General features: G+C 36.5%; 1 protein-coding gene across 13 annotated transcripts in view; it reads left to right on the top strand.

Moving 5' to 3' along the window:
- Nucleotides 1-21,873, top strand: part of coro (protein coronin) — a 77,898-nt gene extending 56,025 nt beyond the window's left edge. For 7 of the 13 annotated variants that reach the window (XM_073990737.1, XM_073990734.1, XM_073990740.1 and 4 more), the window contains exons 3-7: nucleotides 13,732-13,998; nucleotides 14,067-14,480; nucleotides 14,542-14,835; nucleotides 20,537-20,737; nucleotides 20,804-21,873. In XM_073990737.1, coding sequence (XP_073846838.1) covers nucleotides 13,732-13,998; nucleotides 14,067-14,480; nucleotides 14,542-14,835; nucleotides 20,537-20,737; nucleotides 20,804-21,058 — 1,431 coding nt within the window. In that variant the 3' untranslated portion in view covers nucleotides 21,059-21,873. The remainder of the gene's footprint in view (nucleotides 1-13,731; nucleotides 13,999-14,066; nucleotides 14,481-14,541; nucleotides 14,836-20,536; nucleotides 20,738-20,803) is intronic. The other 6 variants (XM_073990744.1, XM_073990742.1, XM_073990743.1 and 3 more) reach the window with 1 other exon arrangement.
- Nucleotides 21,874-23,854: the final 1,981 nt, after the last annotated feature.

Genomic DNA, 23,854 nt, shown 5'->3' with positions numbered 1-23,854 from the left:
GAAAGGGAGCTTTTATAGAACCTTTCTGAAAGAAAGGTTGCTTCTATAGAACCTTTCTGAAAGAAAGGGTACTTCTATAGAACCTTTCTGAATGAATGGTTCCTTGTATAGACACTTTCTGTAAGAAAAGGTGCGTCTATAGACCCTTCCTGAAAGTAAGGGGTGCATCTATAGACCCGTTCTGAAAGAAAGAGTTCTTCTCTACACTCTTTCTGAAGGAAAAGGGTGCTTTTAAAGACCCTTTCTGAAAGAGAGGGTGCCTCTATAGACCCTTTCTGAAAGAGAGGGTGCTTCTATAGACCCTTTCTGAAAAAGAGGGTGCTTCTATAGACCCTTTCTGAAAGAGAGGGTGCTTCTATAGATCCTTTCTGAAAAAGAGGGTGCTTCTATAGACCCTTTCTGAAAGTGAGGGTGCTTCTATAGACCCTTTCTGAAAGAGAGGGTGCTTCTATAGACCCTTTCTGAAAGAGAGGGTGCTTCTATAGACCCTTTCTGAAAGAGAGGGTGCTTCTATAGACCCTTTCTGAAAAAGAGGGTGCTTCTATAGACCCTTTCTGAAAGAGAGGGTGCTTCTATAGACCCTTTCTGAAAGAGAGGGTGCTTCTATAGACCCTTTCTGAAAGAGAGGGTGCTTCTATAGACCCTTTCTGAAAGAGAGGGTGCTTCTATAGACCCTTTCTGAAAGAGAGGGTGCTTCTATAGACCCTTTCTGAAAGAGAGGGTGCTTCTATAGACCCTTTCTGAAAGAGTTCTTCTTCTAAAGACCCTTTCTGAAAGAGAGGGTGCATCTATACACCCTTTCTGAAAAAGAGGGAGCTTCTATAGACCCTTTCTGAAAGAGAGGGTGCTTCTACAGACCCTTTCTGAAAGAGAGGGTGCTTCTATAGACTCTTTCTGAAAGAGAGGGTGCTTCTATAGACCCTTTCTGAAAGAGAGGGTGCTTCTATAGACCCTTTCTGAAAAAGAGGGTGCCTCTATAGACCCTTTCTGAAAGAGTGGGTGCTTCTATAGACCCTTCCTGAAAGAAAGGATGCGTCTATTGACCCTTCCTGAAAGAAAGGCTGCGTCTATTGACCCTTCCTGAAAGAAAGGGTGTGTCTATTGACCCTTCCTGAAAGAAAGGGTGTGTCTATTGATCCTTCCTGAAAGAAACCATGCGTCTATTGACCCTTCCTGAAAGAAAGGGTGCGTCTATTGACCCTTCCTGAATGAAAGGGTGCGTCTATTGACCCTTCCTGAATGAATGGGTGAGTCTATTGACCCTTCCTGAAAGAAAGGATGCGTCTATTGACCCTTCCTGAAAGAAAGGGTGCGTCTATTGACCCTTCCTGAAAGAAAGGGTGCGTCTATTGACCCTTCCTGAAAGAAAGGGTGCATCTATTGACCCTTCCTGAAAGAAAGGGTGCGTCTATTGACCCTTCCTGAAAGAAAGGGTGCGTCTATTGACCCTTCCTGAAAGAAAGGGTGCGTCTATTGACCCTTCCTGAAAGAAAGGGTGTGTCTATTGATCCTTCCTGAAAGAAACCTTGCGTCTATTGACCCTTCCTGAAAGAAAGGGTGCGTCTATTGACCCTTCCTGAATGAAAGGGTGCGTCTATTGACCCTTCCTGAATGAATGGGTGCGTCTATTGACCCTTCCTGAAAGAAAGGATGCGTCTATTGACCCTTCCTGAAAGAAAGGGTGCGTCTATTGACCCTTCCTGAAAGAAAGGGTGCGTCTATTGACCCTTCCTGAAAGAAAGGGTGCATCTATTGACCCTTCCTGAAAGAAAGGGTGCGTCTATTGACCCTTCCTGAAAGAAAGGGTGCGTCTATTGACCCTTCCTGAAAGAAAGGGTGCGTCTATTGACCCTTCCTGAAAGAAAGGCTGCGTCTATTGATCCTTCCTGAAAGAAAGGGTCCGTATATTGATCCTTGCTGAAAGAAAGGGTGCGTCTATTGACCCTTCCTGAAAGAAAGGGTGCGTCTATTGACCCTTCCTGAAAGAAAGGGTGCGTCCATTGAGCCTTCCTGAAAGAAAGGGTGCGTCTATTGACCCTTCCTGAAAGAAAGGGTGCGTCTATTGACCCTTCCTGAAAGAAAGGGTGCATCTATTGACCCTTCCTGAAAGAAAGGGTGCGTCTATTGACCCTTCCTGAAAGAAAGGGTGCGTCTATTGATCCTTCCTGAAAGAAAGGGTGCGTCTATTGACCCTTCCTGAAAGAAAGGGTGCATCTATTGACCCTTCCTGAAAGAAAGGGTGCGTCTAGTCTATTGACCCTTCCTGAAAGAAAGGGTGCGTCTAGTCTATTGACCCTTCCTGAAAGAAAGGGTGCGTCTATTGATCCTTCCTGAAAGAAAGGGTCCGTCTATTGATCCTTCCTGAAAGAAAGGGTGCGTCTATTGACCCTTCCTGAAAGAAAGGGTGCGTCTATTGACCCCTCCTGAAAGAAAGGTTGCGTCTATTGACCCTTCCTAAAAGAAAGGCTGCGTCTATTGACCCTTCATGAAAGAAAGGGTGCGTCTCTTGACCCTTCCTGAAAGAAACGGTGCGTCTTTTGATCCTTCCTGAAAGAAAGGGTGCGTCCATTGACCCTTCCTGAAAGAAAGGGTGCGTCTATTGACCCTTCCTGAAAGAAATGCTAAAAAATAATGAAATAACAAAAACTATTGAGACAGGTAGGGGGCCATAACCAGAAATATATCTCGACACCATAACAGACCCCTTGGGCAGCCCCTAACTACGTTGCACAGTGGTTCAGAATCGTTTTTTCCTGGGCAAAACTCTGTAACTTGGTTCGTTTGTAGCCTATATCTGGCAGAATGCCGACCTGATGATTGCAACAAGGTGCCCCCATGACACCACTGGACCGACCATCTTAACGAGGCTTTTACCGAGGAATCAGAACACCAAGATATTGTCGACACGATACTTGTTTGGGTGTTATTGCCGTCAGCATCCCTGGCACAATCTTTCCCCCACCCAGGCACATCAGGAGAGATCTTCATGTCCTAGAGAGAAAGAATTAAGAATCTCTAGATCAATAATATCAGGCAGGCTTCATTCACACTGATGCAGTTGCACATGGAGCTCAAAGGTATAGCAGAAAACGCTAGCTGCTAAGGCAAACACGCGTAGTTTTAGTCCAATTAAGATCCGGATGGTGCAGCCGCCTTAATTCGTATTGGGCCCAAATTGACAGCAAAATAGTCTACTTTATCTATTTAACTGTCTCCCGATTCTTTACGAACGCAGCCAGCTCAAGTTGCAGAATTTGTGAATCTGGAAACAGAGAAACCAAATGCAGATAACTGAAGACGATACCAGAACAAATATGTTTGTGCTGCTACAGCAGCAATCCTTTGGGTACCTCCCCAAAAAAGTTTAAAATTGGTTCCAAATGGTGCGCATGATAAGTCTTGGAGGTAGTAACTGTTTTTATTTTTGTTTTTAAATTTGCAAATTTAAAAATTTCTTCCACCCAAAGATTACTTTCGAAACCAACCACCTCCCACAAAAAATTGCAAAAGTACCTGTTAGGGATTTGTTCCGAGTGGTATTGATATTTTGCAGGAAGTTTTTCTAATATCACAGTACAATTTTTTCTGGTACGAGTCCATTCCTCTTGTGACACAAAAACTCTAAAAATCCTTGCCTACTACCAACCCTGACAACTGAAATGACTGATGGACATGATAATTTACGAATCGAGTATCCGATTTGGCCGACACAATGCACATAGCAAAATTTATTCCAAACCTACATCAAGTTTCAATAATGTCTTTATCGGACCCTTTCAGGTGGGTACCTCCCCCACAAAAGTTCAAAATTTTCGCTTAAGGGCAGTTTATGGGGCTGTTCGTTTTGAAATTTTTACCGAATGTATTTTTTGGGATCCTGGTTATATACACTTTTTTTGCTAGGGCAATCCAATGCTTCCTAAGATATGGGCCCGGAATTTACCAGTTCTATAAAAGCAAATTTGAAATACAAACATAAATAAATAATGATGTTCCAAATATTGCTATATAAGGAAAACATTTTCAAATCTTACAGTCAATCAGTCCACAGCAATCCAACACCACCACCAACCACACCACCTCCATGACAAAAATAGACAGACCCCCTCCCAAAATATATCAAAAATTACAACTTTTCTCTTTCAAAAAAACAAAAAAGAAAAAAATTCAAATCGTGTTTGTGACTATTTTGGGAAATGAAACAGAAATCATCTAAAAATAGTCCTATGTTAAAGAAGAACAAGAAGAGCCAAAAACTTTGTGATTGTTTTATACGTTTGTTATAAAATATATTTTCTTTTTTGAGGATACATTTTTGTGTGTTTTGAGATCGCTGCTGCTGCTGTGTTCTTCTTTTTGGCAAATGGCCAATGAAATGGGGTAACGCGCGCAAAAAAAAAGAAAAACCGCACATACGAAAAATGAAAATGAGCGAACATTTATTTCACACTTCTTTTTCTAGTTGAGATCACAAGTGGAAGATAGCAGAAAAAAATGCAAAGGAAAAATTATAACTGAAATTTGTTTGTTTTTTGCACAATGTTTATCCAAATTTTGTGGAATAGGCAGGCAGGCACATGAGAGATAAAATTTACAATGTAAACATTTGTATAATATTTTTCGGTGTATAAAAATATATTTATGTAAACATGTATTTTTACAAATTTATTATTTATAATTGTTGATTGATTTGCAAGAAAAAAACCGCTAAATGCGCATTGGAAAGATGAAAAAATTAAAATTAGGTAAGACCGATCATATATAAAGACTATTATAGCGAGATATGATGATGGTCCGCACGACAATCAATGGGTCGTTAAATTCAAAGTTCAACTATTGAAGGTGAAAGAAAGGGTGCTTCTACAGATCCTTTCTAACAGAAAGGGTGCTTCTATAGAACCTTTCTGATATAAAGGGTGCTTCTATAGAAACTTTCTGGAAGAAATCGTCCTTCTGTACCCCCTTCTGAAAGAAATCGTCCTTCTACAGACCCTTTCTAAAAGAAATCGTCCTTCTATAGACCCTTTCTGAAAGAAATCTTCCTTCTATAGACCCTTTCTAAAAGAAAGGGTGCTTCTATAGACCCTATCTGAAAGAAAGTGTGCTTCTATAGACCCTTTCTAAAAGAAAGGGTGCTCCTATAGACCCTTTCTAAAAGAAAGGGTGCTTCTATAGACCATATCTGAAAGAAAGGGTGCTTCTGTACACTCTTTCTGAAAGAAAGGGTCCTTCTGTACTCTCTTTCTGAAAGAAAGGGTGCTTCTGTACACTCTTTCTGAAGGAAAGAGTGCTTCTAGAGAACCTTGCTGACAGAAAGGGTGCTTCTATAGACCGTTTCTGAAAGAAATGGTGCTTCTATAGACCGTTTCTGAAAGAAAGGGTGCTTCTGTACACTCTTTCTGAAAGAAAGGGTGCTTCTGTACACTCTTTCTGAAAGAAAGGGTCCTTCTGTACTCTCTTTCTGACAGAAAGGGTGCTTCTATAGACCGTTTCTGAAAGAAATGGTGCTTCTGTACACTCTTTCTGAAAGAAAGGGTGCTTCTGTACACTCTTTCTGAAAGAAAGGGTGCTTCTGTACACTCTTTCTGAAAGAAAGGGTGCTTCTGTACACTCTTTCTGAAAGAAAGGGTGCTTCTGTACACTCTTTCTGAAAGAAAGGGTGCTTCTGTACACTCTTTCTGAAAGAAAGGGTACTTCTGTACACTCTTTCTGAAAGAAAGGGTGCTTCAGAAAGAAAGGGTGCTTCAGAAAGAAAGGGTGCTTCTATAGACCCTTTCAGAAAGAAAGGGTGCTTCTATAGACCCTTTCAGAAAGAAAGGGTGCTTCTATAGACCCTTTCAGAAAGAAAGGGTGCTTCTATAGACCCTTTCAGAAAGCAAGGGTGCTTCTATAGACCCTTTCAGAAAGAAAGGGTGCTTCTATAGACCCTTTCAGAAAGAAAGGGTGCTTCTATAGACCCTTTCAGAAAGAAAGGGTGCTTCTATAGACCCTTTCAGAAAGAAAGGGTGCTTCTATAGACCCTTTCAGAAAGAAAGGGTGCTTCTATAGACCCTTTCAGAAAGAAAGGGTGCTTCTATAGACCCTTTCAGAAAGAAAGGGTGCTTCTATAGACCCTTTCAGAAAGAAAGGGTGCTTCTATAGACCCTTTCAGAAAGAAAGGGTGCTTCTATAGACCCTTTCAGAAAGAAAGGGTGCTTCTATAGACCCTTTCAGAAAGAAAGGGTGCTTCTATAGACCCTTTCAGAAAGAAAGGGTGCTTCTATAGACCCTTTCAGAAAGAAAGGGTGCTTCTATAGACCCTTTCAGAAAGAAAGGGTGCTTCTATAGACCCTTTCAGAAAGAAAGGGTGCTTCTATAGACCCTTTCAGAAAGAAAGGGTGCTTCTATAGACCCTTTCAGAAAGAAAGGGTGCTTCTATAGACCCTTTCAGAAAGAAAGGGTGCTTCTATAGACCCTTTCAGAAAGAAAGGGTGCTTCTATAGACCCTTTCAGAAAGAAAGGGTGCTTCTATAGACCCTTTCAGAAAGAAAGGGTGCTTCTATAGACCCTTTCAGAAAGAAAGGGTGCTTCTATAGACCCTTTCAGAAAGAAAGGGTGCTTCTATAGACCCTTTCAGAAAGAAAGGGTGCTTCTATAGACCCTTTCAGAAAGAAAGGGTGCTTCTATAGACCCTTTCAGAAAGAAAGGGTGCTTCTATAGACCCTTTCAGAAAGAAAGGGTGCTTCTATAGACCCTTTCAGAAAGAAAGGGTGCTTCTATAGACCCTTTCAGAAAGAAAGGGTGCTTCTATAGACCCTTTCAGAAAGAAAGGGTGCTTCTATAGACCCTTTCAGAAAGAAAGGGTGCTTCTATAGACCCTTTCAGAAAGAAAGGGTGCTTCTATAGACCCTTTCAGAAAGAAAGGGTGCTTCTATAGACCCTTTCAGAAAGAAAGGGTGCTTCTATAGACCCTTTCAGAAAGAAAGGGTGCTTCTATAGACCCTTTCAGAAAGAAAGGGTGCTTCTATAGACCCTTTCAGAAAGAAAGGGTGCTTCTATAGACCCTTTCAGAAAGAAAGGGTGCTTCTATAGACCCTTTCAGAAAGAAAGGGTGCTTCTATAGACCCTTTCAGAAAGAAAGGGTGCTTCTATAGACCCTTTCAGAAAGAAAGGGTGCTTCTATAGACCCTTTCAGAAAGAAAGGGTGCTTCTATAGACCCTTTCAGAAAGAAAGAAAGGGTGCTTCTATAGACCCTTTCAGAAAGAAAGAAAGGGTGCTTCTATAGACCCTTTCAGAAAGAAAGGGTGCTTCTATAGACCCTTTCAGAAAGAAAGGGTGCTTCTATAGACCCTTTCAGAAAGAAAGGGTGCTTCTATAGACCCTTTCAGAAAGAAAGGGTGCTTCTATAGACCCTTTCAGAAAGAAAGGGTGCTTCTATAGACCCTTTCAGAAAGAAAGGGTGCTTCTATAGACCCTTTCAGAAAGAAAGGGTGCTTCTATAGACCCTTTCAGAAAGAAAGGGTGCTTCTATAGACCCTTTCAGAAAGAAAGGGTGCTTCTATAGACCCTTTCAGAAAGAAAGGGTGCTTCTATAGACCCTTTCAGAAAGAAAGGGTGCTTCTATAGACCCTTTCAGAAAGAAAGGGTGCTTCTATAGACCCTTTCAGAAAGAAATGGTGCTTCTATAGACCCTTTCAGAAAGAAAGGGTGCTTCTATAGACCCTTTCAGAAAGAAAGGGTGCTTCTATAGACCCTTTCAGAAAGAAAGGGTGCTTCTATAGACCCTTTCAGAAAGAAAGGGTGCTTCTATAGACCCTTTCAGAAAGAAAGGGTGCTTCTATAGACCCTTTCAGAAAGAAAGGGTGCTTCTATAGACCCTTTCAGAAAGAAAGGGTGCTTCTATAGACCCTTTCAGAAAGAAAGGGTGCTTCTATAGACCCTTTCAGAAAGAAAGGGTGCTTCTATAGACCCTTTCAGAAAGAAAGGGTGCTTCTATAGACCCTTTCAGAAAGAAAGGGTGCTTCTATAGACCCTTTCAGAAAGAAAGGGTGCTTCTATAGACCCTTTCAGAAAGAAAAGGGTGCTTCTTTAGACCCGTTCTGAAAGAAAGGGTGCTTCTTTAGACCCGTTCTGAAAGAAAGGGTGCTTCTTTTTAGACCCGTTTTGAAAGAAAGGGTGCTTCTTTTTAGACCCGTTCTGAAAGAAAGGGTGCTTCTTTTTAGACCCGTTCTGAAAGAAAGGGTGCTTCTTTTTAGACCCGTTCTGAATGAATGGTTGCTTCTTTAGGACCTTTAGGAAAGGGTGCTTCTATAGACCCTTTCAGAAAGAAAGGGTGCTTCTATAGACCCTTTCAGAAAGAAAGGGTGCTTCTATAGACCCTTTCAGAAAGACAGGGTGCTTCTATAGACCCTTTCAGAAAAAAAGGGTGCTTCTTTAGACCCTTTCAGAAAAAAAGGGTGCTTCTTTAGACCCTTTCTGAAAGAAAGGGTGCGTCTGTAGACTCTTCCTAAAAGAAAGGGTGCGTCTGTAGACTCTTCCTAAAAGAAAGGGTGCGTCTGTAGACTCTTCCTAAAAGAAAGGGTGCGTCTGTAGACTCTTCCTAAAAGAAAGGGTGCGTCTGTAGACTCTTCCTAAAAGAAAGGGTGCGTCTGTAGACTCTTCCTAAAAGAAAGAGTGCTACTATATACCCTTTTTAAAAGAAAGGGTGCTTCTTTACACTCTTTCTGAAAGTAAGGGTGCTTCTTTACACTCTTTCTGAAAGTAAGGGTGCTTCTATAGACCCTTTCTGAAAGAAAGGGTGCTTCTATAGACCCTTTCAGAAAGAAAGGGTGCTTCTATAGACCCTTTCAGAAAGAAAGGGTGCTTCTATAGACCCTTTCAGAAAGAAAGGGTGCTTCTATAGACCCTTTCAGAAAGAAAGGGTGCTTCTATAGACCCTTTCAGAAAGAAAGGGTGCTTCTATAGACCCTTTCAGAAAGAAAGGGTGCTTCTATAGACCCTTTCAGAAAGAAAGGGTGCTTCTATAGACCCTTTCAGAAAGAAAGGGTGCTTCTTTCTGTACATTCTTTATGAAAGTAGGGGTGCTTCTGTACATTCTTTATGAAAGTAGGGGTGCTTCTGTACATTCTTTCTGAAAGTAGGGGTGCTTCTGTACATTCTTTCTGAAAGTAGGGGTGCTTCTGTCCATTCTTTCTGAAAGTAGGGGTGCTTCTGTACATTCTTTATGAAAGTAGGGGTGCTTCTGTACATTCTTTCTGATAGTAGGGATGCTTCTGTACATTCTTTCAGAAAGAAAGGGTGCTTCTATAGACCCTTTCAGAAAGAAAGGGTGCTTCTTTCTGTACATTCTTTATGAAAGTAGGGGTGCTTCTGTACATTCTTTATGAAAGTAGGGGTGCTTCTGTACATTCTTTCTGAAAGTAGGGGTGCTTCTGTACATTCTTTCTGAAAGTAGGGGTGCTTCTGTCCATTCTTTCTGAAAGTAAGGGTGCTTCTGTACATTCTTTCTGAAAGTAGGGGTGCTCCTGTACATTCTTTCTGATAGTAGGGATGCTTCTGTACATTCTTTCTGAAAGTAGGGGTGCTTCTATAGACCCTTTCAGAAAGAAAGGGTGCTTCTTTCTGTACATTCTTTATGAAAGTAGGGGTGCTTCTGTACATTCTTTATGAAAGTAGGGGTGCTTCTGTACATACTTTCTGAAAGTAGGGGTGCTTCTGTACATTCTTTCTGAAAGTAGGGGTGCTTCTGTCCATTCTTTCTGAAAGTAGGGGTGCTTCTGTACATTCTTTCTGAAAGTAGGGGTGCTCCTGTACATTCTTTCTGAAAGTAGGGGTGCTTCTGTACATTCTTTCTGAAAGTAGGGGTGCTTCTGCACATTCTTTCTGTAAGTAGGGGTGCTTCTGTACATTCTTTCTGAAAGTAGGGGTGCTTCTGTACATTCTTTCTGAAAGTAGGGGTGCTTCTGCACACTCTTTCTGAAAGAAAGGGTGCGTCTATAAACTCTTCCTAAAAGAAGGAGTGCTACTATATACCCTTTCTAAAAAAGAGTGCTTCTTTAGACCCTTTCTAAAAGAAAGGGTGCTTCTTTACACTCTTTCTGAAAGTAAAGGTGCTTCTATAGACACTTTCAGAAAGAAAGGGTGCTTCTGTACATTCTTTCTGAAAGAAAGGGTGCTTCTGTACATTCTTTCTGAAAGTAGGGGTGCTTCTGCACACTCTTTCTGAAAGAAAGGGTGCGTCTATAAACTCTTCCTAAAAGAAGGAGTGCTACTATATACCCTTTCTAAAAAAAGAGTGCTTCTTTAGACCCTTTCTAAAAGAAAGGGTGCTTCTTTACACTCTTTCTGAAAGTAAAGGTGCTTCTATAGACCCTTTCAGAAAGAAAGGGTGCTTCTGTACATTCTTTCTGAAAGAAAGGGTGCTTCTGTACATTCTTTCTGAAAGAAAGGTTGCTTCTGTACATTCTCTCTGAAAGAAAGGGTGCTTCTGTACATTCTTTCTGAAAGAAAGGGTGCTTCTGTACATTCTTTCTGAAAGAAAGGGTGCTTCTGTACATTCTTTCTGAAAGAAAGGGTGCTTCTGTACATTCTCTCTGAAAGAAAGGGTGCTTCTGTACATTCTTTCTGAAAGAAAGGGTGCTTCTGTACATTCTTTCTGAAAGAAAGGTTGCTTCTGTACATTCTCTCTGAAAGAAAGGGTGCTTCTGTACATTCTTTCTGAAAGAAAGGGTGCTTCTGTACATTCTTTCTGAAAGAAAGGGTGCTTCTGTACATTCTCTCTGAAAGAAAGGGTGCTTCTGTACATTCTTTCTGAAAGAAAGGGTGCTTCTGTACATTCTCTCTGAAAGAAAGGGTGCTTCTGTACATTATTTCTGAAAGAAGGGGTGATTCTGTACATTATTTCTGAAAGAAGGGGTGATTCTGTACACTCTTTCTGAAAGTAAGGGTGCGTCAATAGACCCTTTCTGAATGAAAGGTGCACCTGAATGATCATAAGTAACCTTCAGGAATGGAACGGAATAAGAAAAATGGGTGGAGATGTCAATATGGGGGAAACCCAAAGGCCAAGGCGAAATTGCAACGTCCTCAAGGATAATTCTGCCAGAATAACATGGGTACTAATGGAAAGCTTATGAGGTCCACGACCGACTGAAGTAACAGGATACTCGAACAGTTGATTGAGCCAGCCTTTCATGTATTTAAAAAAGGTAAAAACTTTTTTTATAGAGCGGAATGTTTGGAAATGTCACAGAATATTTAACATTACGATTTTGTAAAATTTGCAAATGGCCATTAACCCCTTATTCTCCCCAAATAGAATAATTCGAATTACAAATGGAATGATTCGAATTACAAATTGAATAATTCGAATTACAAATGGAATAATTGAAATTTCAATTGGAATAATTCGAATTACAAATGGAATATTTCGAATTACAAATGGAATGATTCGAATTACAAATGGAGTTCTCGAATTACAAATGAAATGTTACGGATTGCAAATAGAATTCTCGAATTACAATTAAAATAATTCGAATTAGATCTGAAAAAGATGTAGTGTGATTTTTTGAATGTACATATTTAGACTACAAAAATTCGAGTAGGGTTTTGTCCTGTCAGATCCAGTTCGGATTTTATGGCCTCATCTCAGAAACGAATAGGAATTTGGCCTTGATGTCGTTAGCAATATTGTAACCCTAAACTAGTAGAACTTATCTTTTGAAAAAACCATATAAGAAAAACTCCATCTAGGGCATCAAAATCTATAAAATATAGAAAATTTTACAGTGAAGTGTATAAAAATTTTGGCATTTTTGCATATATTTTCAAATTTGAGGCAATAAATTAGTTTTTCGAGTTCATTATTTCTCCAAATATTTTATTGTTGTGCTATACTACAAATTTGCTTCAGAGGTCAGAAGAAGATTCGAATTGGTTTCAGAGATATAGTACAAAATTTTTTTAAAAACTCAATATTTAACCATGGGACCATAAAATCCGAGCTGGATCTGACACAACAAAACCCAACTAGAGTTTCTTGTCTTTTGGGTCTGTACTTTCAAAAAATCCTTAGTTCGAATTGTTTGCACAAGATCACCTTAAAAATGTTGCACAGTGATATTAGCATATTCAAAGGTGGGGGTCTCAACATATCGCTCATTTATTCAAAGAGTGGCATAATTCAAAAATTGTCTTTTAAATTTTTTATACGATTTCTACTTTATCTTGTTTCAAATTTTCATTTCGATATCTCTAAAACTCAACGAGTTACAGCTTATTTTCTAGGAGTTTGGCATAAATGATGAAAAAAAGTTTTTTGAGGGTATGAAGCACTAAAACACTTCAAATCACGCTTGATCTTTGCAAAGAAATTTAGCACTGGTATCTAGCTAGATGGTCTAGATGTACATAGTTTATTTTTTGTGTAATAACCTTAAGGTGGAAGTCAAATTTCAATTTGATTTGATTTTTGAGATGCGTCACTCTTTGAGTAAATGACCATTGGAAATGGTCTCGAGATGCATTTCTGTCTACGTCCCTGTTTAGACCCACTCCCTCTGTTACCTCTTCCCAGTTTCATATCAAATTATCCTTCTCCCTCTAAATAGCCAACAACGTTGCCCTAAAATGCAGCTTAGGCCATTCGGTCGATCGTTTTGAATTTTTGCAACAGGTAGAAGGACATAAATTTGTTATTTTGGAAGACTATGCTGCCGACATAAGGCGCCCTAAAATTTCCAATTTTCCCCTTTAGAAGACCAACAGATCAACGGCCACATAACGGATCATTTTCAATTTCACATACTCACATTTTTACTTAGCTTTATTTATTTTATTTTTATGTAATTTAGAATGTCTCGAGTGTAATTTAGGATATCAAACCTAATCAATCCATCTCTTGCAATCAGAATAATTTAAATTTTTTACCATTTTGCGTCATTTCCCAAACAAACGCCATTCAAACAAGTATTTTCTCGTATGCATGACGAAAATTGAAAATCTATGGCCAAGCAGCAGAAAGCTGTCAAATTTTATTATTTTATTTGGTCTAACACCTGTTCCTGCTACACACCGCCGCACCACAACGGCTGGTAGAATACTTTGTGATCAAATGTTTTGAAACATCCGGCGGATATATGTGAAGTGCATATACACGTTTGAGTTAGCCAGTATGTACATACATACATATATCTTCTATATTGCTAAGCGTATGACATAAATTATCTCAAAAGGAAAAAAGTATTTAAATAAAAACCGTTGAATGTCATTTTCAATTTAATGTCAAATGAAATGAGATGAAATAATAGGCAGATCAATTGAATTGATATACAAATATACATATTTTTTCAAATTTGGTCATTAACATGCATACTCTGACTGGCATGGCCAGCCACCACCAAGTCAGTCGGCAAACATTAAAACCTCCTTGTGATGACTTTTAAAATTGCTAAAATAATTATTTTTAATTATTTGCAATGCTTTGAAAATTCGAAATTTATGATTGTGTTAATGTGTCAGTCAGCCTCAATGTTTCTAACGCCTCCATTAGATTAGAGGTGATAAAAATATCCTCGAAAATAAAATGTATGTCATAAATTTGGCATTAGTCCCGCCGCATCATCATCAGCATCATCTATGTGGGTGTTGGGATTTCGCGTGTGTTCCAATTCTTTTTTGTTTGCACAATAAATTTAATTGTTGTGTTTATTATAATAATGTTTATTTTTGTTTGTTTTTGTTTTTTTTTTTAGGTGGGACGTATTGCTGCCGATCACCCCCTGGTAGGTGGTCACAAAGGTCCCGTCTTAGATATTGCGTGGTGTCCACACAACGACAATGTTATTGCTTCCGGCTCTGAAGATTGTGTTGTCAAAGTATGGCAAATTCCCGATGGAGGCTTATCAAGAACCCTAACTGAACCCGTTGTAGATTTGGTATTCCATCAGCGTCGTGTTGGTCTAGTGGTGTGGCATCCATCCGCCTTAAATGTTCTGCTGACAGCAGGTTCCGATAATCAGGTAAGGAAGTATTACACAAAACACACATTTAAACAATATCCCACTAACGGTTTTCTTTGCCTTCTTAGGTTGTCATTTGGAACGTTGGTACCGGTGAAATTTTGGTACACATCGACTCCCACCCTGACATAGTTTACAGTGCCTGCTTCAACTGGGATGGCAGCAAATTGGTTACCACCTGCAAAGATAAAAAGATTCGTATCTATGATCCACGCACAGGTGAGGTGGAAAGTGAGGCGGTGTGTCATGAGGGTTCAAAGGCCACAAGAGCTATATTCCTGCGTCATGGTTTAATCTTTACCACCGGTTTCAATCGTTCCTCCGAACGTCAATACTCGCTGAGGGCCCCAGATGCCCTAAGCGATCCTATTGTTATGGTTGAATTGGATACATCAAACGGTGTAATGTTCCCACTCTATGATCCCGATACGAATTTAATTTACCTGTGTGGTAAAGGTGATTCTGTGATCAGATATTTTGAAGTATGTTCCAAAATCAAATCCATTTACAGATTTTCTAATAATTATTTTCCTTGTATTTTAGGTAACTCCCGAGCCACCATTTGTCCATTATATTAATACCTTCCAAACACCCGATCCACAACGTGGTATTGGTATGATGCCAAAACGTGGCTGCGATGTCACAACCTGTGAAATTGCCAAATTTTATCGTCTCAACAATAATGGCCTGTGCCAAGTCATTTCAATGACAGTACCCCGCAAATCGGATCTCTTCCAAGAGGATTTGTATCCCGACACATTAGCCGAAGATGCTGCCATTACTGCCGAAAAATGGATTATGGGTGAAGATGCCGATCCCATAACATTTTCGCTTAAAGTAAGTTTACCAATGTCCCATGTCGCCATGGATTGCTACCCAAAAATATTGGAATACAGTACTCTAGGCGTATTTGTCGTGTCATGGTGGCATCACATTAATTGGTAAATTATTATGTATGACCATGAACGCCACAGGCCGTCTCGAGTACACATGAAGCAATCGTATATGAGATATACCCGATGACATCTCTTTTATTTTAAAGATGACTTTTCTCTTTGATTATTGACAAAAAGAGAGAATTCCAGAGATGAAAGTATATCGTACGTATTTTTTGAAAATGAACACCACAATATCTTCCGGAGGTCGATGTAAACGGGAAACGAATTTATCATTTTTAAAGTTCCATTACATCACTACTCGAAAGTTTTTTTTTTTAAACTTTAAACTTTGAAAGTTTTTTAAACTTTATTTGTGTAAACTGATTTCAACTTATGTCGAGGAGATGTTTTTACTTTTTTGTCATTCCTGAAACATTATCCATTGAATTAAAAGTTCTAGAATTTATCGTAAAGTAAGGTCATCGTCGTCGATGATGCAATTGCGAGGTCAAAAAACCATTATGCCACAATTATTCATTGACCCTATATTTTTTGTACATCAAACTAAGATTGCAATCATTGGGGGTGCTTCTGATGCATACTCCTTATCAGCATTTCGTCAAAAGATTTTGCCTCAGGTTCAGCTTCTGTTACCTTATTGTTATTTATCCGATTAATTGATATTCTACCAGTCAGAATGACTTCTACAAAACACCTAGAGTTTCTGATATTGCTGCAGAATATAGTTTCGTGGTTTCAATACCCATCATTTGAAGGAGTTTTCCATTGCCACTGCCACTTGCTAGTGGGCAAATCCCTGCTTTCTGAGATAACTATCTGAAAGCCTTAAAAACCCTGCCGACCCCCATTAGAAGATCTTCTGTCCACAGAGGACCCCTTTCTGTCTATAAAAGATCCCTTAAGGAGACATATTAAACTTTAAAAGTCGGATATACTGAGTTATCGCGCTCATCAGTCATTTTAGTTGGTCATCTTAGAATTTTTAGAATCATTATATCAGGAAGTATGAACTTGTCCAGGAAAAAATTATATAAAATTATATAAAAACGATCAAATAACATTTTAACTGTTTTTAAACGAAAATTTTAAACTTTCGTGAGGGATGTGTCGGGAGTAGTTGCCCCAAATAGTCCATCTTCGAACTTGACTAAAGTTTTGATAGAAATATTACGGTGTTCAAAGGTTGAATCAAGGAAAAAATTCTTTTAAGGACGTGGATTTTTTTTCAAAATATTTTTTCAATGAAAATATTCTTTTCATGGGTTTGATTTGTTTTCAAAATATTATTTCCGGAACGGGGATTTTTCCAAAAAAAAATTTTTTAGGAAAATATATTTTCCAGGACGTGGATTTTTTTAAGATATTTTTTCAAGGACGTGGATTTTTCAAAATATTTTTTCAAGGATGTAGATGTTTCCAAGGGCGTCCATTTTTTTAAGGAAAATATTTTTTCATGGACGTGGATTTTTTTTAAATATTTTTTTCCAGGACGTGGATTTCTTCAAAATATTTTTCCAGGGCCTGGATTTTTTCAAAGAAAATATTTTTCCAGGGCCTGGATTTTTTCAAAGAAAATATTTTTCCAGGGCCTGGATTTTTTCAAAGAAAGTATTCTTTTCAGGACTTTGATATGTTTTCAAAATATTTTTTCCGGAACGGGGATTTTTCCAAATATTTTTTCTAGGAAAATATATTTTCCAGGACGTGGATTTTTTTAAGATATTTTTTCAAGGACGTAGATTTTTCAAAATATATTTTCATGGACGTAGATTTTTTCAAGGAAAATATTTTTTCAAGGACGCCCATTTTTTTAAGGAGAATATTTTTTCAAGGATGTGGATTTTTCCAAATATTTTTTCTAGGAAAATATATTTTCCAGGACGTGGATTTTTTTAAGATATTTTTTCAGGGACGTAGATTTTTTCGAGGAAAATATTTTTTCAAGGACGTCGATTTTTTTAAGGAAAATATTTTTTCAAGGACGTGGATTTTTTCAAAATATTTTTTCAGGACGTGGATTTTTTTTAAATATTTTTTCAAGGACTTGGATTTCTTCAAAATATTTTTTAAGGACTTGAATTATTTAAAAATATTTTTTAAGGACGTGAATTTTTTCAAAATAATTTTTTCAAGGACGAGGATTTTTTCAAAATATTATTTCAAGGAAGTGAATTTTTTCAAAATATTGTTTCAAGGAATTTTTTTTTCAAATATTTTTTGAAGGATGTGGTTTTTTTCAAAATATTTTTCAAAGAAATGTATTTTTTAAAATATTTTGTCTAGGACGTTTTTGGAAATTAATTTATTCAGTAGTTTTTTTTGGAAAATTATTTAAAAAAAAATCAAGGGCGTAGATATTTGGAAAATTTATATTTTTATGGATTTTTTCAAAATATTTTTGCAGGACGTGGATTTTTTTTAAATATTTTTTCCAGGACGTGGATTTTTTCAAAATAATTTTTTCAAGGACGTTAATTTTTTCAAAATAATTTTTTCAAGGACGAGGATTTTTTTCAAAATATTGTTTCAAGGAAGTGGATTTTTTTCAAAATATTTTTTCAAGGATGTCGATTTTTTCAAAATATTCTTCAAGGAAATGTATTTTTAAAAATATTTTGTCTAGGACGTTTTTGGAAATTAATTTATTCAATAGTTTTTCAAGGAAGGGGATTTTTGGAAAATTATTTATTCAAGGATTTTTTTAATATATTTTTTGAAGGACGTGGATTTTTCAAAATATTTTTTCAGGACGTGGATTTTTTTTAAATATTTTTTCCAGGACGTGGATTTCTTCAAAATATTTTTCCAGGGCCTGGATTTTTTCAAAATATTTTTGCAGGATGTAAATTTTTTGAAAATATTTTTTCAAGGACTTGAATTATTTAAAAATATTTTTTAGGGACGTGAATTTTTTCAAGGACGTGGATTTTTTCAAAATATTGTTTCAATGAAGTGGATTTTTTCAAAATATTGCTTCAAGGAATTGGATTTTTTTTCAAAATATCTTTTCAAGGATGTGGATTTTTTCAAAATATTTTTCAAAGAAATGTATTTTTTAAAATATTTTGTCTAGGACGTTTTTGGAAATTAATTTATTCAATAGTTTTTCAAGGAAGGGGATTTTTGGAAAATTATTTAAAAAAAAATCAAGGGCGTAAATATTTGAAAAATGACGTGGATTTTTGAGAATTTTGTAATAACGTGGATTTATGCAATTTTTTAAATATTGGAATAAAGGACGTTGATTTTATGATTTTTTTTAATATTTTTTTCAAAGAGGAGGATTTTTTAAAATTTTTTTATGGACGTGGATTTTTGTAATTTTTTTAAAATATTTTTCAAGACGTGGATTTTTGAAAAAAAAATTAGATACTTTTTAGAGTACGTGGATTTTTGAAATTTTTTAAGGACGTGGATTTTTGAAATATCATTTTTAAATATTTAAAAATAAATAAAGTACGTGAATTTGTTTACATATTTTTTTAATATTTTTCAATGACTTAAATTGTCTCAAAATACATTCAAGGACTTGGATTTTCACAAAAATTTTGTAAATATTTTTGCAAGGACGTGCATTTTTTACATATTTTTTAATAATTTTCAATGATTTAAATTTTCTCAAAATATTTATGCGAGGACGTGGATTTTTATTTTGTCAAGGACGTTTTTGGAAATTAATGTATTCAACAGTTTTTCAAGGATGGGGATTTTTGGAAAATTATTAAAAAAAATTCAAGGGCGTAAATTTTTGGAAATTATTATTTAAATATTTTTCAAGGACGTAAATTATTTAAAAACATTTTTTTCAAGAAGATGGATCTTTTAAAAATGTTTTTTTAAGGACGTGAATTTTTTAAAATTTTCAATAAAGTGGATTTTTTTCAGATTTTTTTAATAATGTGAATTAATGCAATTATTTTAAATATTTTTTTAAGGACGTTGATTGTTTCAATTTTTTTTTTAATATCTTTTCAAAGTGGAGGATTTTTAAAAATTATTTTTATGGACTTGAATTTTTGGATTTTTTTTTTAAATATTTTTTCAAGACGTGGATTTTTGGAAAGTTTTTAGATACTTTTTAAAGTACGTGAATTTTTGGAATTTTTTTAAGGACGTGGATTTTTGAAATATAATTTTTTTTAAATATTTTTGCAAGGACACATTTTTTAATATTTTTCAATGACTTAAATTTTACAAAATTATTTTTTTAAATATTTTTGCAAGGACGTTAATTTTTGGGTAATTATTTTTTAAAATATTTTTCAAGGACGTGGGCTTTTACAAATTTATTTTTCCAAGGTCGTGGAAGTTTGAAATTTATTTTTTAAAATATTTTTCAAGGATTTTTGGAAAAAAAAATTTTTTAATATTTTTTCAAGGTCGTGGATTTTTGAAATATTGTTTTTTTTTAATATTTTTTCAAGGACGTGAATTTTTACATTTTTTAAAATATTTTTCAAGACGAGAATTTTTACAAAAAAAAAATTAAATATTTTTTTAAGGGCCAGTATTTGTGGAAAATTTATCTTTTTTGATTTTTAAAGCCCTTGCATAGCGTCAATATTGTTAGCCCTGGCAAGCGAAATGCAGCTGCATACGGCTGGTATAAAAAGTACAAATCTATTATTATGCAGGCATCATCATCATTATTATTGGGGCATCAGTTAGGGGTCGTTTCATCGCAGTATCATTTTTACTAGGGTGGGTTACTAACCCGATATCCAATCCTAATTGAGGACGTTGTATTGTGGTCAAAGGAGATTTATTACGACTCATTGGCAGCTACCCAATATACCTATTGACATTTCCAATATTTGCAAACTGTGGACGCTGGTGATAGAATCAGCTTCACAATCGGGAGGTACTCATGTTTTCGTGGGAAACAGTGTGTAAAAAGTCTGCGAAATCCCCGCAAAAGTCTGTAATCAGTCAGACCCCCGATCCACTTTCACCAGATTATTTATTACCAAAGAAAGTACTTTGGTAACCTATAGGGCTGCTTTTTCAATGTATTCCAATATTTCAAAAAAAAAGTTTCTCTTTTGCATTAAATGCTTGCGATTTTTTGGCAATGTTGTTCTTTTGTTCTTGTCCTGCAACAATCCATTTGATTAACCACAGAAAATAAAAACTAAAACCAAATATCACCAATGTTCGTGTTATTACCATTTTACGAATGAAATGGCTTTGATGAGTTTCTTGTTTTTTTGGAAATGATTTTGATTTGAGCTCCTCATTATTGGCTGGCAGGCTTTGCGATCTTTCACGGCATATCATTTTTTGCACATTATAATCATCAAAAAAGAAAACACAACATTGCTTATACTGATTCTTCACAAACATTACTACTCGAATCAATTCATTCCATTCCCCACCAACATCTTCATCAATATCTCATGATCTGATCACCTTCCAATATTCATTCAAACACCCCACCCGGTAATAATATTTAAAAAAATATATTAATAAAACTAAACTACCAACCATTGTTGTAATGTGACGCGTCACGTCGTGATGTTTTGTGCTGTGCTGTGGTGTTGTGAAAACGCGCCGTGTCTACTTCATTGCTAGTTGTGTTTTGTGTTGCTTGCTTGTTCTGCAACGCCTTTAGGAACAGAATTACTAAACAATCTAAAAAGGATCGTGTTTCTATTGTACAGGGCGGCTATGTCTCACAATCGGCGAACAAATCGCTGTCGGTGTCCAAGAAGGCCAATATCTTGAATAAAGCAGCCGTGGGAACCTCAAAGAGTGCCAGCAGTGCGACACTGGGATCCAGTGGCGGCAGTAGTGCGGCCAACAATAACTCTGGTGGATCGGCGCCGGTTAGTGGTATAACTGTAAGTAGATCGATTATCTTTAAATGAATGAAAACCAATTCTAATGTTTTGTTTTTTAATTTCCAGGAAAAGGACTTACGTGACATAACCGATGAAATACGCAAACTAAAGGCTATTATTGTCAAGCATGAAAATCGCATACGTGCCTTGGAGGCAACGATACGAGAACAAGAGGATAATACCGATAGTGTTGCGGCAAAGTCGAATAACACCAGCAGCAGCAATGACACCAAAGCCAATGCCGCCGATAGCAATAGCACTAAAGAGGATGCCAATGGCTCGGCTGGCACAACAACAGCAGCAGCGTCAGACGATGTGTAAAAAAGAAACAACAACTGAACGACAGCAGGACAATATAATAATTACATCCTTATTCTAATTTTCCTTATACTCACTGTCTCTCTCTATCTATCTACCTATCGATCTATCAATCAGTCAGTCAATCAATCAGAAACAATATGCTATTTGTTTTCAAACGAAGAAAAGAAAAAAATCACAACACAAACAACAACTACTTCATTAAACGAAATGCACGCGTGATCATTCGTGCCCATTTACCACCAAACAACTAACCACCCGCCCGCCCCTCTCTCTCTTTTATATACATATAATTATAGTTATTATAAAATCAATCACAACAACAACAATGTCACGCAAAAACAAAGAATAAAACAACAAAAAATTATTATTATTTTAATTTTTAACGTATTATAATTTTGCATTATTTTTTAATTTGATGTTTTTTAGTATTCTTTTATTTCTTATAATTAATTTGTTTTTGTATTATTTTCTTTTTTTATTGTAATTTCATATTGATATTTCGTATTATTTTAAATCTTTTTTTATTTTCCTATAATTTACTTTATATAAATATTTATTCTATTACCACAAATAAATCTTAACCTAATCTGCCGCCGCCTACTATATTTCTCCCCTTCTTCTCAGCAATGTAATTTTAAAATTTTTTTCTATAAAAAAAATTGTTTATTTTTTTAATTGTAGTTCTCGTCTTTGTATTCTTTTTTAATTAATTCTATAAATTAATTTTAATTATTAAAAACAAAACAACAGCAAGAAAGCAAAAAACCAACAACAACAAAGAAAACCTAAATGTTAATCACAAAAACCAACAAAAACATTTTATTTTTATTTCTTGATTTGTTATTTCACTATGGGGAATTTTGGTTGTGGGAAAGGGGATAAACAGTTTATACAATTTACTTTGTTACACGATGTTTCGAATACCTCACTTCAGGCCGCGGCACATACGGCCTGTTGTGTAACGCGTTGCGCGTTGAAAACAACAACCATATGAAAAATGTGTAAGTGTTGCCAAGTTTGTTCTTGAAGTTTTCATGTGGTTGTTGTAACGCGACGCTCAACGCGCTGTATGTGCAGAGGCCTTTAAGCTTTCAATCAAAGTTTGGGAATTCCATTTCAGCATTCAAACGCATTTTTATACGAAACATCATCAAACATACTTCAATTCCCAGTATGGCTATTTTTATGGTTTCTAATGTCAACAATTTGTAAATGCCGAAAACGTGAAATAGGATAACACGAGGTAACTTCGCCCCTCGTGGCTAAATAATGATCGTCAAAGGGAAAGTTACAGATCTTCCATAAACTCACAACATCCCCCTGGTCGATCTTTATGTGGCAGCAATAAAAAATATAACAAAAGAATACTTATAATAATTGGGGTTAGTGAAACAGGCCATGAGTTTCCTTTTGTTATAGTTTGGATTTTCCGAACAGATTTATGGAGGGTATATTAATGGGCCGATTCCGTACAGCGAGGCGAGTCATGTCGCGTCGTCTATCGTCTCTGCGACAAAATTTAAAATTGCACTACGTACAGCGATAGAAAATAATCGTCGATAACAAGTTATTTTTATTTTTTTTTTTTTTATTTTTTTTTTTATTCTTTAGTAAAAATGAACGGCAACAGCTAATTTGTTGTCGCCGGAAAATGAACATTACGGCGACAAAATTTGACGTCGTCGTGCGTCTTTTGCCATACGTAAGGGAAAAATTGCTACTGGCAACGCGACACGACTCGCCTCGCTGTACGGAATCGGCCCATAAGTTTGCATTCTGTTTCAATTGCCAAAATTAAGCACCCGAGTGTATTTTTTCCATAAGCAGGTCAAGTTCGAAGGTTATATCGGTCTACGTTTTGGTATAGCCCCCACATAACGGTACCTCCGGATTTAAGGTATTTTGATGTCTTTAGTTGCATTTGTGGTCTATTTTGCTGTAATTTAAGGTTCCGAATGCTGACAAAACTTTGCACCCATATAACAGCACCTTCGAATTTTAGGTATTTTGAAGATTTTAGCTGCATTATTTTTTCGGAAGTAACAGTAATTTGACATCTGAGATTTCCAGTGGTAACAACACTTATATGGCAAAAATTTTATGTTTTGGTACATCCCTCCTATAACGGTACATCCCGATATATACTACAATCAGACATGGCTTCTATAGACAGATGGTAAGTATCGATCTTCTTCTCCCAATTCCATTCCGGAATCTCACATAAGGTGTAGATCTGGTCAATGAAGAATTAAACAGGTCTAAAACAGAATTGATATATGTATGTACATACGTTTTAGCTGTTCTTACACAAAGCATGATACGTAAATATCCTAGAAAGAAGTGACCGTAAATATTTTTGACCGTAAATCGTCTCTGCGACAAAATTTAAAAATTGTACTACGTAAAGCGATAGAAAATAATCGTCGATAACAAGTTATCGGTGATGTAGCGGAGCGTTTTTTGATTTGAATAAATCAGAAAAAATATCAGAACAATTCGTACACTATTTTTATTCAAAAACAAATTTCCCGGGCGTTGTCGTATGCAGCAGCAGATTGTCCAATTTCACTGTTATTATCATCCTATGTCTCTTCAATTCCGTAGATCGCACCCGCTTGCACCCTTGGAGAACAAAGATATTTCTTGTGATGTTCCACCTCCTGTAGCTGTAATTTTCTTATTTTGAGACATTTTTTCTTTAGTTTTGATTTAAAATGAGTCCATACTCTGTGCCATTGATCTGGTATACGCACACAACTATTTAATTGCTCCGCAACATCCTTCCACACCTCATCA

The sequence above is a fragment of the Musca autumnalis genome, unplaced genomic scaffold (assembly GCF_047663935.1).
Source record: "Musca autumnalis isolate F117 unplaced genomic scaffold, ASM4766393v1 scaffold_5, whole genome shotgun sequence".
Taxonomy (NCBI): Eukaryota; Metazoa; Arthropoda; class Insecta; order Diptera; family Muscidae; genus Musca; species Musca autumnalis.
The sequence above is the reverse complement of the archived record's forward strand: the minus strand, read 5'-3'. Positions and strand labels throughout refer to the sequence as shown.